This window comes from Balearica regulorum, chromosome 9 (assembly GCF_011004875.1).
Source record: "Balearica regulorum gibbericeps isolate bBalReg1 chromosome 9, bBalReg1.pri, whole genome shotgun sequence".
Classification (NCBI taxonomy): domain Eukaryota; kingdom Metazoa; phylum Chordata; class Aves; order Gruiformes; family Gruidae; genus Balearica; species Balearica regulorum.
In genome coordinates, this window is record NC_046192.1 from 7,205,027 (window position 1) to 7,219,292 (window position 14,266).

The window sequence follows — 14,266 nt, forward strand, 5'->3', positions numbered from 1 at the left end:
TCTTAAATCATGACACCCTTATCGATCATGAGACAGAGACAGGAGAAACCCCTTTATTGTGTCTGATGTTAATGAAGATGTAGTAGGGAAGTATTATAATTGTTTCATTCATTCATGTTGAAATATATCTCAGAAAGATAGCCCAGGGTAAAACCAAACAGAAAGCAGGAAAAATATGCTTCTGCATGCTACTCTGGTTTAAACCAATATTTTTATATAAGGGATGTGTTTAACCTAAAAAAAACCCTACATAGTAATAATAATGATGACAGTAAATTAAGGTTTTTGAGCTCTACAGCTGCAGAAATAATATCAGCAAGGTTGATAAGGCTGGGCAAAGTACAGCAAATTGGGATTAGTTTACTATAAAATTAATTATAACAGTAGTTATCATAGAATCATAGAATGCCCTGGGTCAGAAGGGACCTTAAAGATGGGCAGAGACATCCTCCACTAGACCAGGTTGCCCAAAGCCCCATCCAGCCTGGCCTTGAACACTGCCAGGAAGGGGACATCCACAGCTTCTCTGGGCAACCTGTGCCAGTGCCTCACCACCCTCACAGTAAAGAATTTCCTCCTTATCTAAATCTACCGCCCAGCCTGTATTTGTGCTTAGGATTGCGCCGACCCACAGGCAGGACCTCGCACTTGGCCTTGTTGAACTTCATGCTGTTCACACAGGCCCACCTCTCCAGCATGTCATGGTCCCTCTGGATGGCATCCCTTCCCTCCAGCGTGTCGACCACACCACACAGCTTGGTGTCATCAGCAAGGTTGCTGAGGGTGCACTCAATACCACTGACCATGTTGCTGACAAAGATGTTAAACAGTGCCAATCCTAAAACCGACCCCTGAGGAACGCCAGTTATTAAGATATGAAATAGATAACTGATACAAGTACATATTTTAGGGAACAACATGTGGATGCAACCAACAATAGCTACTAAGAATATTTTTTTCTTAAATCATTATGAAGATTTTTAAACTTACATCTGTGCAACATTCCTTAAAAATGTCTTATTTTGTACCCTGTACCTGGTACCTTAAATACTAATTATATGCATTTTCCCCTAGTATCACTTCAACCCTTCCCAGTCAGTCCTTGTCATGGAAGGAGATGACATTGAGAATATAAATCAAGCTCTCCGAAAGGTCTCATACATCAACTCTAGACAGTTTCCTACTGCAGGCGTACGACGTCTCAAAATCTCATCTAAAGTCCAGTAAGTTATACTTCAGCTGAACTGATTAGATTAGGAATATTTTTAATGAATTACTTTTTTCTTTGGACATGTAAAAAGAATAATTTTGGCTAAATTACATCGCTAAATCATATTTTTATGTTATTGAGCATAAAGGATGGATTTCATTAACTTTTATGCTGATTTACTTTGTGGTTTTCTTTTGATATTGTCCTTTTAAGAAACTTTTCTTGTTAATGTAATTTACTTGCATTCTGTTTATAGTTTGGTGCATACAGTCTGGACTGAACAGCACTTGCATTTATTGCATTCTTATTTTACTGTTCGTTTTAAAAAGTTACACTTTCTTCTGAGATTGCCAGAGCCATGACTTTTTAAAGCAGGCCTATTACATCTAACAGACTACATATCTGCAAGAACAGTATTTGTAGCTGTGCTTGAAATAGTCTTTGTCTGTATCCTTATATGGCTGTCATCACTGAAGGACTGGTGTTGGGTGTTAAACAGAAATCTGTGTCCTTCCATTTTCATGCAACACTAGTGACAGAACCCGCACAATAATGTTTCCAGTTCTACATAATCAAAGAGCAGTCTGCCACTCCTGAGCTCCCCTGGGCTATGTCTGTGCTACAGCAAGTTGGTGTGGTGCAGCAAAAGCAGAGCTTTAGAGTGAAAAATAAACATCATTTCCACACTCCCTCATCTACTGCGAGTGCAGTTAGTACTGCGTACTAGGTTTAGTCTGGTGCTGTGGGCTGATCACACTAAGTGTTTGGAGTGCAGCATCTGAGGCAGTGTCACTGGAAGCGGTCCAGTTTGCACACTCCAAGGCTTGCCCAAGCCTTGTGCCAAGATGCAGTAAGGTAGAGTTTGTCACAAGATTCACTTCCAAAGCACAGTGCTGATTCGGATGAAAATGCTCATATAGGCTCCTTTTGTCGCCAGTAAATACTGAGGAGTGCCAGAATGAGTGCATGATGGGTCCAATTTAAATGGATCATTAGACCTTTTTATTCACACATGACAAGATAACCATATTATGTTCATTAGATACTGCTTTTTGAATCTATTGTTAGGTTTACTACAATTAGTTATCATCTAATTAACTTTACTTTTTTTTTTTTTAACCATTCACTACTTTGTTAAATGTCAGTTAAACATCGAAATATTATTCGCATAGTGACCTTACTAAAGACTGAGCTCATCGTGAATCTGTTAAGCTGTTCTTACATAATTTCAGTAGTTGTGAATGTGGGAGGGGATAAGAGGAACAGAGCTGTTACTGTCACTGCTGGCCCATGTGCATGGTGGTACAGATTCCTGTCCCTATGTGTGGCAGCATCACAGTATGGAATAGACTGATCTGAGACAATACAAAAGGATGAGAGCCATCAGGCGGGTTTTGGGCAGTACAAGCACCACACACCTCTGATGTGCAATGTGTTACATGCAGTTAATGAATAATATATTTTTCAGATGTTTTGGTGAAGATGTCTGCATTAGTATCCCAGATATAGATGCGTATGTAATGGTGTTTCAGGCCAATGAGCCCAGGATTACAATAAGTGGGATGGACCACTTTGCTAGACCAGCTGCACAATTTGAAAGTGAAAGAGGTGTTATTTTGTTACCTGACATCAGGATTGTCAGCACAGTCACTAAAGTGGAGCATCCAGTGGACTTAAAAGAACATGACAGAGGTTTGTGGATTTCTTTTAAGTAGTATTACTTCCTCTGTAACATGACCCCTCACTTTTACTTTCTTTTAAAGATAGTGCAAACAAGTAACACAAAGGAAGTCTCTTCACCCAGATTAATTTAGGCAATGTGAGGCAACAGTAATGCTGTAGTGAAGACATTCAATTAAACGTATTGAAAAAAATGTGTTGACTAGTGATAGATCAGTATGTGCTTCAAAAAAAGCAGCTTTTCCATTTAGTGTCTTGCCTACTTCAGAAGAATTCCTTTCCAGTCTTCTCTATGTATTTCATTGAATAACATATTTTCATTAGAATCTCTCAGTTTGTAACAGAATTTTGTTAATTGTACTGATAAAGTGGAAAGCAGTAATTGACTAATAGATGGAGTTTTAATCTGCTCTTATGGTTCCGGCTCTGCTACTGACTTGTGGCTGATACTTAAGAAAGTAGTCTTGTGACTCAGTTTCCCACCTATGCAATGTAAATATAATCATTTGGAAAGAATTTTTTCAATGACAGTTTATTCTATTGCTAAGAAATGTGCGTATTATTATTCAATATAAGGTGAATGTTCAAAAATATAAATAAGATTTAAAATAATTGTCTATAAAGGACTCCTTTAAAACTTCCTTTTAAATGCTTATGTGCAAGGTAAATGAAATGTCTAGTAAACTGAGGAATCATTCTAAACAATATTTATTGGACTAGAATCAGGAGCAACTAGAGGTACATCTCTTGAAAAGATAAAATCGCTAATGATGTGCAAGTGTAGGGGTATGGATTCCCTGAAGCCATGCTCAGTAATAATGCTGCTTATCACTTGCCTGAAACTGCATCTGTCCTCTGAATGCTAGAAAGTGTAACATATCATAATATCAACTGCATAGAATTACACTATGTCAAAAAATGAATTTTTGCATAGAAAAATGAGTGATTGTTATGCATCACTTAAGACACAATGCATGTATGAAGCTTCATGTTCCTAAATGTTATGACATCTTCAAAATTGTTCAGTGAATTAGGAACTACTGCCCTCCAGTTTAGTTCATAAATTTCATCTATCCCAATTTCTCCCAATACAATTATTGACATAATTACTGTTGTAGCACCTTGTAACCTAAAAAGTGTGAGTCTCACCTTGAAAAAGAACATAGCAGCATTTCTTAAACTACTGTTTAATTCCTTGAAAGTCAGGAATGTGCTATCTCTTGTTTATTTCCTTTAAGAGTAGTTAAAATGGGTAGATAATAATTGGCTTTGGGAATAATTGTGTTTTGCAAAAGATTATCAAATTCTAAGTGTCAATTCCTGCAGTATAAGCTTGAATAATTATTTCTCTCAGCCCAGGTATTATCTGACAAAGGCAAAGATAGACATAAATCTTGACCTATATCTACCTATAGATATTTCCACTTACTAGGACTTTACATAACCTAATCATTGTGAGTGGGCTGATTGACTCACCGTGTGTTCCCCAGTCCCAAGACCAGTTGGGTCTGTCTCTCACCAAAAGCAGATCAGGCAGTTGGTACAGGCAGCAGCACGGCTGTGGCTCTCAGGCCTTATTCACCTGCAGAGGGCTGCTGGAATGCCAGTGTGATGCCGCTTCTCCTGCCTCAGTAGAGAAATCAGTGGGACACTGCCAATATAGCTAAAATTCCTGTCCCTACCTCTCTTGTTTGCCCAGTGACAGCAAAACTGACCAGTTCAGGCTTTTCCCTTGCTCTGCAGCCCAGCTCTTGCCTGTCCCTCATAACTTCCCATGAAACAGTCCAACTCAACAACTTTAGCAATAGTCAGATTTGCCTATCCTGCAAATTTGAGTTTGGCCTGCATTTTTTGATAAATTAGAGCTGTACCTAGCATTCAGATACTGAAATTCACTGTACCAGGACTTGGGACTCTAGGGCGTAAGACTTTTCTGCCTGTGCCGGCCTTCCCCACACCCTGTACAATGAAATTTGCAAAATGGGCACTAAGTTCCCAGCTTGCAGGCTCTGTGGCTATGGTACCCTCAAGGAGCTGGTTAAGCAGTCTTGCCAGACACTCTGTGCTAAGTTGACCAGAGAATTAAACTATTAAATTGATATGCTACTTTTTTCCAGCAACAAAATTAATTTTTTAATCATATGTACTGAAGGGTAGTCAGTTTACAACTCAATTTTTCCAAGTCACACGACACAGGATCTTGCCATTTATGCTAATACCATGTTCTTGGCTAACTGGCACCACATTCTTTGTAAGGCAAATTCTTTATGGGCCATAGAGTAACTGAATCATCCAAGCATAAATATATTTGATGTATTTTTTTCCAGTTCAGTTTTCTTTAAGAAAAGCATGCATGTGTAATACCAACCTGGTATGAATACAATATTGAAAACCATAATTGTTTACGTGAATTTATTTCCAGGATCAAATTTCAGTTTTCTATTCCCAGTAGTGTTCTTGAATGCCTTTTATTACAGAGCAATATATTTTCTCTCCCTCTTCCTCTCCTCTTTCCTATCCGCTTTCCTTTCCTTCTATGTCACTAGATATTTGTAGGCCTTCTTCATCAAAGCACCTGAACAGGCAAGACACATCTCTCTTGATTTGCTTCAAGTATGCTGTATTTAATATCAGGAAAAACAAAACAACCAAAAAAAAACAAAACCAAAGCCCCCCCCCCAAAAAAAAAAACCAAACCCCAATTCAACCATCTTTGCAAAAATTGAAAGCCCTGATGCAAAGCACATAAAATGAGTGAGCTGTTTTGTGATTATTTATCTTAGTTTCTTTCTTCTTTTTTTTCATGGTATGTGCCATGTGTTCACAGCCAATAAGCCAGTGGTTTTAGAGGAAATGCTTCACAACTTGGATTTCTGTGACATCTTGGTCATTGGCACAGAACTAGAGCCTGAGCAAGAATGTTTGGAACTAGATCACGTGGAGCTTCAAGGCAAACACCTAGATGCCACAAATTCTACAGCAGGATATTCAATCTATGGTATGTTCATGGACTTATTTCTCGTATTTTTTTTCCCACCAACATTATTGGACTAAAAGGACTAATTTGAAAGAAATTAGAGCAAAATCTGTGAGGTACTACCCATAAAATATTCCAGGAGAGACTGTGTGTCAAAAAGCATAGTCACTTCTTGATCTCTGGGTGTGCTGTGTTTATCCTTTGGCATACAGCCCAGCTTTGTCTTGCTCTCAGCATCCTTCCAAATACGGAAAATAGCAACACTGCTTTCTATAAATGTGGAGGTTCTTGTGGACCATCACAGTGGAACATGGGAATGAGGGGAATTCCTCAGTTCTTCTGCACAGTATTGGTAACTCTTTGGCCTTTTTTTTTTTTTAATTACTAAATAATTTATTCTAAATCTTTGCTGTTGTATTTGTTCCTCTCCATTATGGACCTACGTTCATTTCCAAAAGCTGTTCTCACATAATTTAGTATCAGCCAGGGGCTCTATCAGGGAATATTTGATGCACTGCCATTTTCAGATCATTCAGCCAAATTTTCTGTGAACAATTGATTTCTCCTGTACTGCACAGAGCATTTGTTACATAGCATCTCCTTGAGATTATTACTGCTTTACCACTATTTCAGGTGTGGACAGCATGCACAACTATGAACAGGTTCTTCGGCAGATTCGCTATCGTAACTGGTACACTTCTGCCACCTTTGACAGGAAGTTCAGAGTCAAGTGCTCAGAGCTAAATGGACGTTACACCAGCAATGAATTTAACTTGGAGGTAAGCAGTCATTTAGTCAAGTTTTCTTCAGCAGCATCAAGTTTTCTTTAAAATATGTAAAATGATTGACACATTCTGGTAACTATAATCAGATAAAGGAAAAAATTTAAGTTCTTTACAAATAGGAAGTTGACTTTTCCTGTGGACATTCTTCAGTGTGAGTTTGTCTGTTCTGCTGCATATGTAAGGAGATGACCCTTCTCTTGAACTCCACTAACACAGAGAATTACTCCTGTTCAAAGAGAATGGAGGCTAAGATCATCAGCAGTGTTTTTCTATGATGTAAAAGCTCCTTCCTACAGGTCTTTTTGAAGATTTATACACTTGCTCGAAAGTAAATCATTAGAGCCTCATTATTTTCCTTCGATTTCTTATTTTTTTAACTTAACCTGACATACTTTTCTTTCCTGCAGCATTCACCTCTGGTTTTTTCCAAGCACTAAGCCCTTACAATAAGTTTTATTCTTTTATAATCTGTTCAGATGGAGAGCATTCCTGGTAATTTACATGATTTCAGATTTCTTTGAGGAGGAAAGTTAGTACACAGGAAACAAATGCAGAGGATGGACTTCACTTGTCATATTCTCTGGATCCACTACACAGACATGGTCGGTCAGGACAGGAATATTTAGATAGCTCTCTCGAGGTTTTGTGTGCTGGTACTAAGTCCAGTGCTACACAACAGCTCAGGGACTGAGGCTTACTGCTGATGCACTTCAGCAGAAATTCTGGGGCTATTCTGAAGAACCAATTTATCCAGCCTAGACCCCACCTACCAACTACAGGAAAGGGGCAGGACCTTCTTAGCAAAAGGCTCAAAACTTAATAATTGGTTCTAGAGGGTTTTACATGTTTTTGTTGCACTGAAAATTCTTTTCGCCTTAGCACCTCAACCCTGACGATGACTTCAGGGTTTTTGCTTTTAACTATCAGTAGGACAGAGAACTGATTGTATCTTCAAAGAAAGTCACTCTGAAAGCAGGGACACAGGAAAAACCGAAACCTCTTTTAATTACTGTTTTGGTTTTAATCTCAATGAGTTTGATACATTCTCTGTCAATATTCAGAGTGACAAATCTCCCACTAACTTTCAGGGAATACCTACAAGCTGATTGGTATAGAGGAAAAAAAAGTCACTACTTACTTATACAGACAGGTTAATAAAAAAAAAAAAAATTCCTTCTCTGTACCACCTCATAGTCTACAGCTAGAGATGTTAGAATGCATTTTTAATGCTAGAAATGAGAAATATATTATTCTGTGTATTTTTCACTGCCATAAAAAAAAAGTTAATTTGGACTTTAAGATCTATATAATAATGTTTCTATATGCTCATGAACTTTATAGTTCAGTGTAATGTATGGAGCCAGCAGGCTTGGAATATAGAGCACTTTTTAGTATCTGGTCTCTTATTTTTCTGTTGTGTCAGGTTAATATTCTACACAGCTCCAACACCAACTTCATGGACCATGTAAATCATATGATAGTACAACCACAATTTCTCCAATCTGTCCACCACCCAGAAGGAACCATAAGTGCTCTTCACAACTCAGGTATGTGATGACTTTACAGAGACTGCTTATAATGATTCTGAAATGTTGATATTTCCCTCGTGACACAGCCTGGTCAACAAATAAAGCCCTGAAGTCCACAGTTACAGCTTGTGAAACTTCACAGAGGTGGTTGCACAGATATAAAAGAAGGTAACATTGAATCTTCTTCTTTCTTTCCAAGGAGGTACTTTGTAATTAGAAACTGGTATCCTTTTTTAAGCTCTTCATTAAAGGTTATGTACTCTGACCCACATAGTTAAGAAAATGTCTTGTTTCTAGTATTGAATGGTATGAAGGATAATATTTATGCTCATATTGTCTTTGTACATCTCTATTTCTGTGGCATATTAATTTCTGTCCACCCCTTTCTAAGCAAAAGGAAGAAATGTTTGTATTATTTTTAAAAATACATAATTGCTACACTGCTTCTGTTAGCTGCTGCCCAGGCCTCAGTCTGACGCTCTCTGGAGAAAAGATAGGTCCACCTAGCCATGTGCAGGGGACATTAGTATATATTAAATATAGAATTTAAATTTAATGTTTGGACTATATGAGTTACAATATATACCCAAGTCTGGAGCCTTTTCAATGAAGTTAAACCCAGGACAAAGATATCTGTTTAAATGCTAGATTCTGAAATCTTTACATATTTATCATTCAGCTAAAAGGAAGTAAAGCAGTTGTAAAGTGTAAGTTGTTACAAGTAGTTGTATACTGTTATGCTTAGAAAATTACTGTATTTTTCTGTACACTTGTACAGACATTTTACTAAAATGAAACTGAATTTTTACAAAATGAACTATTACAAAGTGGTTCTTTCTTCTTTAATACTGTTCTGATTTCAGAGTTCCACTCTTACAGGCAGGGCAAGGCAATAAAATGGGGTACAGAACTACTATAGCTCCTGGAACTGCAGTACCTAGGTAGCAAAGGTACAAAGAAGTGGCAGCACTTCCCCACTAACCTAATTATGGAGCTGTTAACATAAGAGTAGTTCAGAGAGCTTTCTTCCTGTGACTAGGTGGAGACAGAGCCTTCTCAGAGTGCAAGAGTGAGGAAAAAAGCCTTGTATCCTCAAGAGTCTCCCAGAAAGGTTGTAACACAGGCAAATAGAGTGGCAATGTATTATTTTATTTCTTGGAGATTGAGATTGAAATCACAGTACACATGGTTGAAACCTTGGAAAATATAAGCTTTGAGTTATACTTTTCCTCACAAGCGAGGTTGTCACCTCAGTTGTAATCAGAAGGAGACAACATGCAGGTAAGATAGATAACTGAACCTTATTGCAAAAAACATTTGTTTTGAAACTAATTGATTCTGCACTGATTGACTACTTGTATTCTGTAATAAAGTGGCTTAAAGAACAAATGGTAGGCATACTCACTTTTTAGTTATGATTTATAATACTCATTATAAGATATCTGTAAATGCTATTCATGTAGCTCTGCCTTAGTAGGTGGGCACTTGTCAACGCTTTCTGTAGTTGCAGGCAGATGGCTGTGCTGATTCTTAATCCAAAGGAAGAGGTGCTGAAGGGAAAAAAATAGACTATGTATTTTATGTTTTGTACGCAATTTGTTTCACAGGCATAACCCATTCCCTTTTCCACCTTTTGTTCCAGTTATTCCAAGTGTGGCTACTATCGTTATCATAATCTGTGTGAGCATACTCATTTTCATCATAACCTTGGGGGTCTATCGGATTCGGACAGCTCATCAGCACAGCTCTGCAGACAACGAAGGAAGTAAAGAAAATGAAATGGATTGGGATGATTCTGCTCTGACTATTACCGTCAACCCCATGGAGGTACATAACTGAGGCATAATGTTATATCATGATACTATCAGGAGTTACTGTCTGGGCTGGAAGCTTACTCAGCAGTGAGTTTTAAGCTCACTCCTTCAGCCTACCCTTGCTTAGGCCTGGCAGAACAGTTGTATGTACGTACACTCAGGACCCCACCTCAGTTTTGAGCTCTGTACGCCATGATAATATATAATTGAGCATCTATTATTTGTTGTCATATATAATTACTAAATAGTGTCCTGGTTCTGGCTCCTTGTGAAATTAACTCTATCCATGACAGAACCAGGACATTAGCATAGTGAAGAATCCTTAGGTACAACACCACTTCCTCTCCCGTCCACATTGGCACCCAAGATGATATAGCTACTTTGGTTTTAACTTTATAATGTAAGTGCTAATGCACTAAAGGAGGGGAAATGATCGGCAGTTTAAACAAACTAACATTGAAGGGTTACATTTTGGCAGCTTGACAAAGATCTCGCTTATTGACATTCCATTTTTGTTCTAGTAGTTTTTGAATAGTTGCTACTGAATTGTGTCATATTTGATGCCTAATAGTCACATAATGATGGCAAGCACATTCTCCCAGCATGTTAGCATTTCTAAATGTGGAATAAATGCTCACATTCTCACAGCCACTGGCTAGCAAAAAGGTACTTCTATTGGCTCTCATTTCTTTAAATGTATTGTAGAAATATGAAAAGCCTCACCAGACAGAAGAGGAGAGTGAGGAGGAAGATGATGACATAGAAGATGAAGAAGATGACACTACCAGTGCTGAATCAGACGAAAGTGAGGAGGAGGAGGAGGAGGAGGAGGAGGAAGAGGAAGTGATTGTCCAAAAGGGAGACAAACAGAATGCCACCAGGCAAGAGCAGTTGGAGTGGGATGATTCAACACTCCCATACTAACAGCCCTCCAGCCACATTGCTCTTTTGTAACTACCAATACGACGTTTTTTTTCAGAGTCTATGAATTCATTGACAGGATTTGAACTTCTCCTTGCGTATAACTGTTTTACCTAAAAATGATCTTGTTGTAGTGATTGATAACGATAGAACTGACCCTTTTCTTACAAAGCCTGGAGAAAACATGGTACAAACATACTGGCATCACCAGTAATAAGTAATCTAGAACTTGATTGGTTAACAAGTGTAGTTCTCAATTTTCTGTTTCTATACTGCAGATAAGTGACACAAGTCCTGTCACTCAATCCATAGAGGTTTTTGCCTTTGCTATTTTTGTCATACGAGAGATTTTAGCTTGTTATGAAGAATTACTTGTGTGGGTCCAAATAACTGTTGCCATTTGACTTCACACTCTTACAGGTGTAAAATATACTCCACCTTCAAATTGGGGCAGAGTTTTAGTGCTACAGGTGACAGAGACAGAATTCCATTTGTCATCTCATCCTGCCTTCTTGGATGTTAACTGTCTTCACAAGGGAATATTTAGGACTTGATATGGGATGCATGCGTGCCTGTGTATAAGTGGACAGTAAATTAATTTTTTTTTTTTTGGCATGCTGGCCAAACCCTCAAGACAACCCACCCATAGAAACTTCAGAGAGTTTAAAAAAAAAAACAACACAAAACAGCAACAAGGGGCTGCTGAAGGTTACCAAAAAATTAGTTCTGTGTCCACTGAGTAATACGATCTTATGCAAACTGTAAATTCTAATGGGATTGATTTAGTGGAAACCTGCAGAGCTGCTCATTAGTTATGGATTGAGCAATTTGCAGCAAAGTGACGCTTTAAACCGTCTGTCTTGTAAAATCATTAGCTTGCTGCAGTATCTTACTGAAGTAGTGAAAAATAAGTGACTCCCATTATTCTATAGCTATGTATGGTTGGGATTCAAACAATGATTTTACATGAGGAAAATGTTCCCTTTTGCTTTAGTGAATGCCAGCTGGAATTCATGTCTGACTGTATTCTATAAAACATAATGCCCTATTTCTTCTGCACCCTTACCCACCTACAAGTGGCACAAGAGAAAGTGACAACACAAACAACCGCCAGCTCTCTTTTGTGCTCATAATTCTCCCTTATTTCTTCTTCTTGAAGCCATTAATGTTGAGAAAAGGTTTTATAAAGTAGAACAAGAACAATAAAACCTACCTGGAACCAAAAGAAGTGGAGGGGGAAAAAAAAAACAAACCAAAACACCAAACCAAAACTCCTAAGAGGTTGAGAGAGTATTTTAGTTTGTTATGGTAACACAGCATATTTTTCTTAAACACTGTTTAAAAAAGAAAAAAAAAAGAAAAAAAAGGCAAAGCTAGGTACAATGTGTTGGTAAATCTGTGTGGTGTGGGTTTTGTTTTTTTGTTTTTTGTCCCCTTTCCTTAGTTATCATTGCATCGTCAAATGCTTTGCATACCAAATGATGCAACATTTGCTAGGCTAACTGCTCTATTGCATTAAAAAAACAAAATGGCATGGAAGTGAATGCTGCCTAGTGGCTTGTCTGCTTCCCATCCCCCCCCCCCAAGTACATCCTTTTCTTTACAATTTCATCATTGCCTTTTGTATTTGTAATTTGTTGTTTAAAAGGAGCTGCCTCCTCCTCTCCTCTTTCCAAAGAAACAAGCAGTCAGTCTTGCCACCACAGGAGGACCTTCCTGAGTGCCCATCAATGGTAGTTGAGCTTACAAAGAGTAACTTGAGCAATTTTGAGAATAGCCACCTCCCTCAATATTTTATGTTTATTAGCAGCTCCTGAACGTCTTGGAATATAGAGAATACGTTGTGGGTTTGGGGCTTCTTTTAATTCCCATTTCTGCATCTGATAGTTACAGGGAAAGATTGACAGCAACTAGACCTTGTAGTTTCAATAACTAGAAAGTAAATGAAAAGAACCCTAAAAAATGAGAGATCTTCATGCTCTTTTTTGTTGTGCCAACAATCATGTTGGCACATGATTGTTAAGACTGGCAATATAGAAGTTTTCTTACATGAGCAAGCCTGTGTTATTTTTATTCTGTTCTCCCATAATTAGTAAACTTGCAAGACTATTTGCAGAATCAAGCCCACATACATAAAAATTATCTGCGGGAATAAAGGTTGTAAAATTGGCCAAAATTTCCGTTTAATAAAAAAAAAAATCCTAAAACATCAGAATATCCTGAACAGAAATTTTATGTTAAATCATTTCCTAGGACCCTGGGGTCCTAAATAATTTCCTAGTGTTAATTTCTATTAGTGACATGAAGCAGGCCCTTCATGATGTTTGTTATCAGCACCTATCTTAGCAAAGATTTCTGCTCAGAAAAAAAAAAAGATTTAAAATTAAAAGTAGATATTTAAAAGTCAATTTCAGATTTAAAACTGGGCTTAAATTATTTTTTTAAGTTTCTGTTATTCTTGATTATTAATGTTGTTATCACAGCAAACCTTAGGGCAACTTGAAAACAGCAATTTACAACCTTATTGACAGCCTTTAATTCTTTCATACATTCATGTCTTCAGCAGTGTGTTTCTCCATCTAATAGACTTTTATCTTTTTGTTACTGGAAGCAAATCTTCTCAGGTCATGCTGGTACATTACACAAAAAGCAAACATGAAGTATTTTCTCTGCTGTAAATAAACTTACATTTTTTTTAAATGTAAGCAAAGTAACACAGGAATATGTGATATCACTAAAATTTGGTTTGCAACAAGATATTCAGCAAACTCAAATGTATCACTGTGGTTATTTTATATTACTCATTGGGGTGCATTATACAGCATTTTTCATTCAAATAAACAGAAAAAAAATCCTTTTCACAAAACACTAGTGAGAATAAGTTTGTTTTTTTTTTCCCCAAAAAATGAACCTTAAAATTAGAATATTTGTATAGCATTTGGCAGCAATGACTTCATAAGCAAAGACCTACTAGTAGCATAACATAAAAATATCACTTTTTCTGAAATATTTTCAACAGTATTTCCTGTCCTCCATGAGTTATTTTTTGATGTAAACTATTTGCTTAAAACCAGACTAGAACATAAACATATATATGTGCATCCACACACACACAAAGCCTCTCCTTTCTTCTCCAAAAGAAAAGTGTTTATGCTCAAACTCTGAAATGGCAACTGCAGTGTCTGGCTCTTCAAGATGTAATGTTTATCCTTAGCACAGTTGCAAGGTTGAGCTATGACAACACAAATTAGAGGTGGCTTTTTTTTTTTTTTACAGTAGCAATAAACAAGTGCATCAAAAAAAAAAAATCATCTCTGAAGAGGTACTTGTAATACATGACATCAGTAATC

General features: G+C 37.4%; 1 protein-coding gene across 3 annotated transcripts in view; it reads left to right on the top strand.

The window, feature by feature from the left end:
* CLSTN2 (calsyntenin 2) overlaps window positions 1-12,150 on the top strand; it is a 386,924-nt gene extending 374,774 nt beyond the window's left edge. For 2 of the 3 annotated variants that reach the window (XM_075760964.1, XM_075760966.1), the window contains exons 11-17: window positions 1,075-1,223; window positions 2,679-2,902; window positions 5,718-5,888; window positions 6,501-6,646; window positions 8,076-8,199; window positions 9,824-10,008; window positions 10,701-11,602. In XM_075760964.1, coding sequence (XP_075617079.1) covers window positions 1,075-1,223; window positions 2,679-2,902; window positions 5,718-5,888; window positions 6,501-6,646; window positions 8,076-8,199; window positions 9,824-10,008; window positions 10,701-10,919 — 1,218 coding nt within the window. In that variant the 3' untranslated portion in view covers window positions 10,920-11,602. Of the gene's footprint in view, window positions 1-1,074; window positions 1,224-2,678; window positions 2,903-5,717; window positions 5,889-6,500; window positions 6,647-8,075; window positions 8,200-9,823; window positions 10,009-10,700 lie in introns of all 3 variants that reach the window. The other variant, XM_075760965.1, reaches the window with a different exon arrangement.
* The last annotated feature ends 2,116 nt before the right edge of the window (window positions 12,151-14,266 follow it).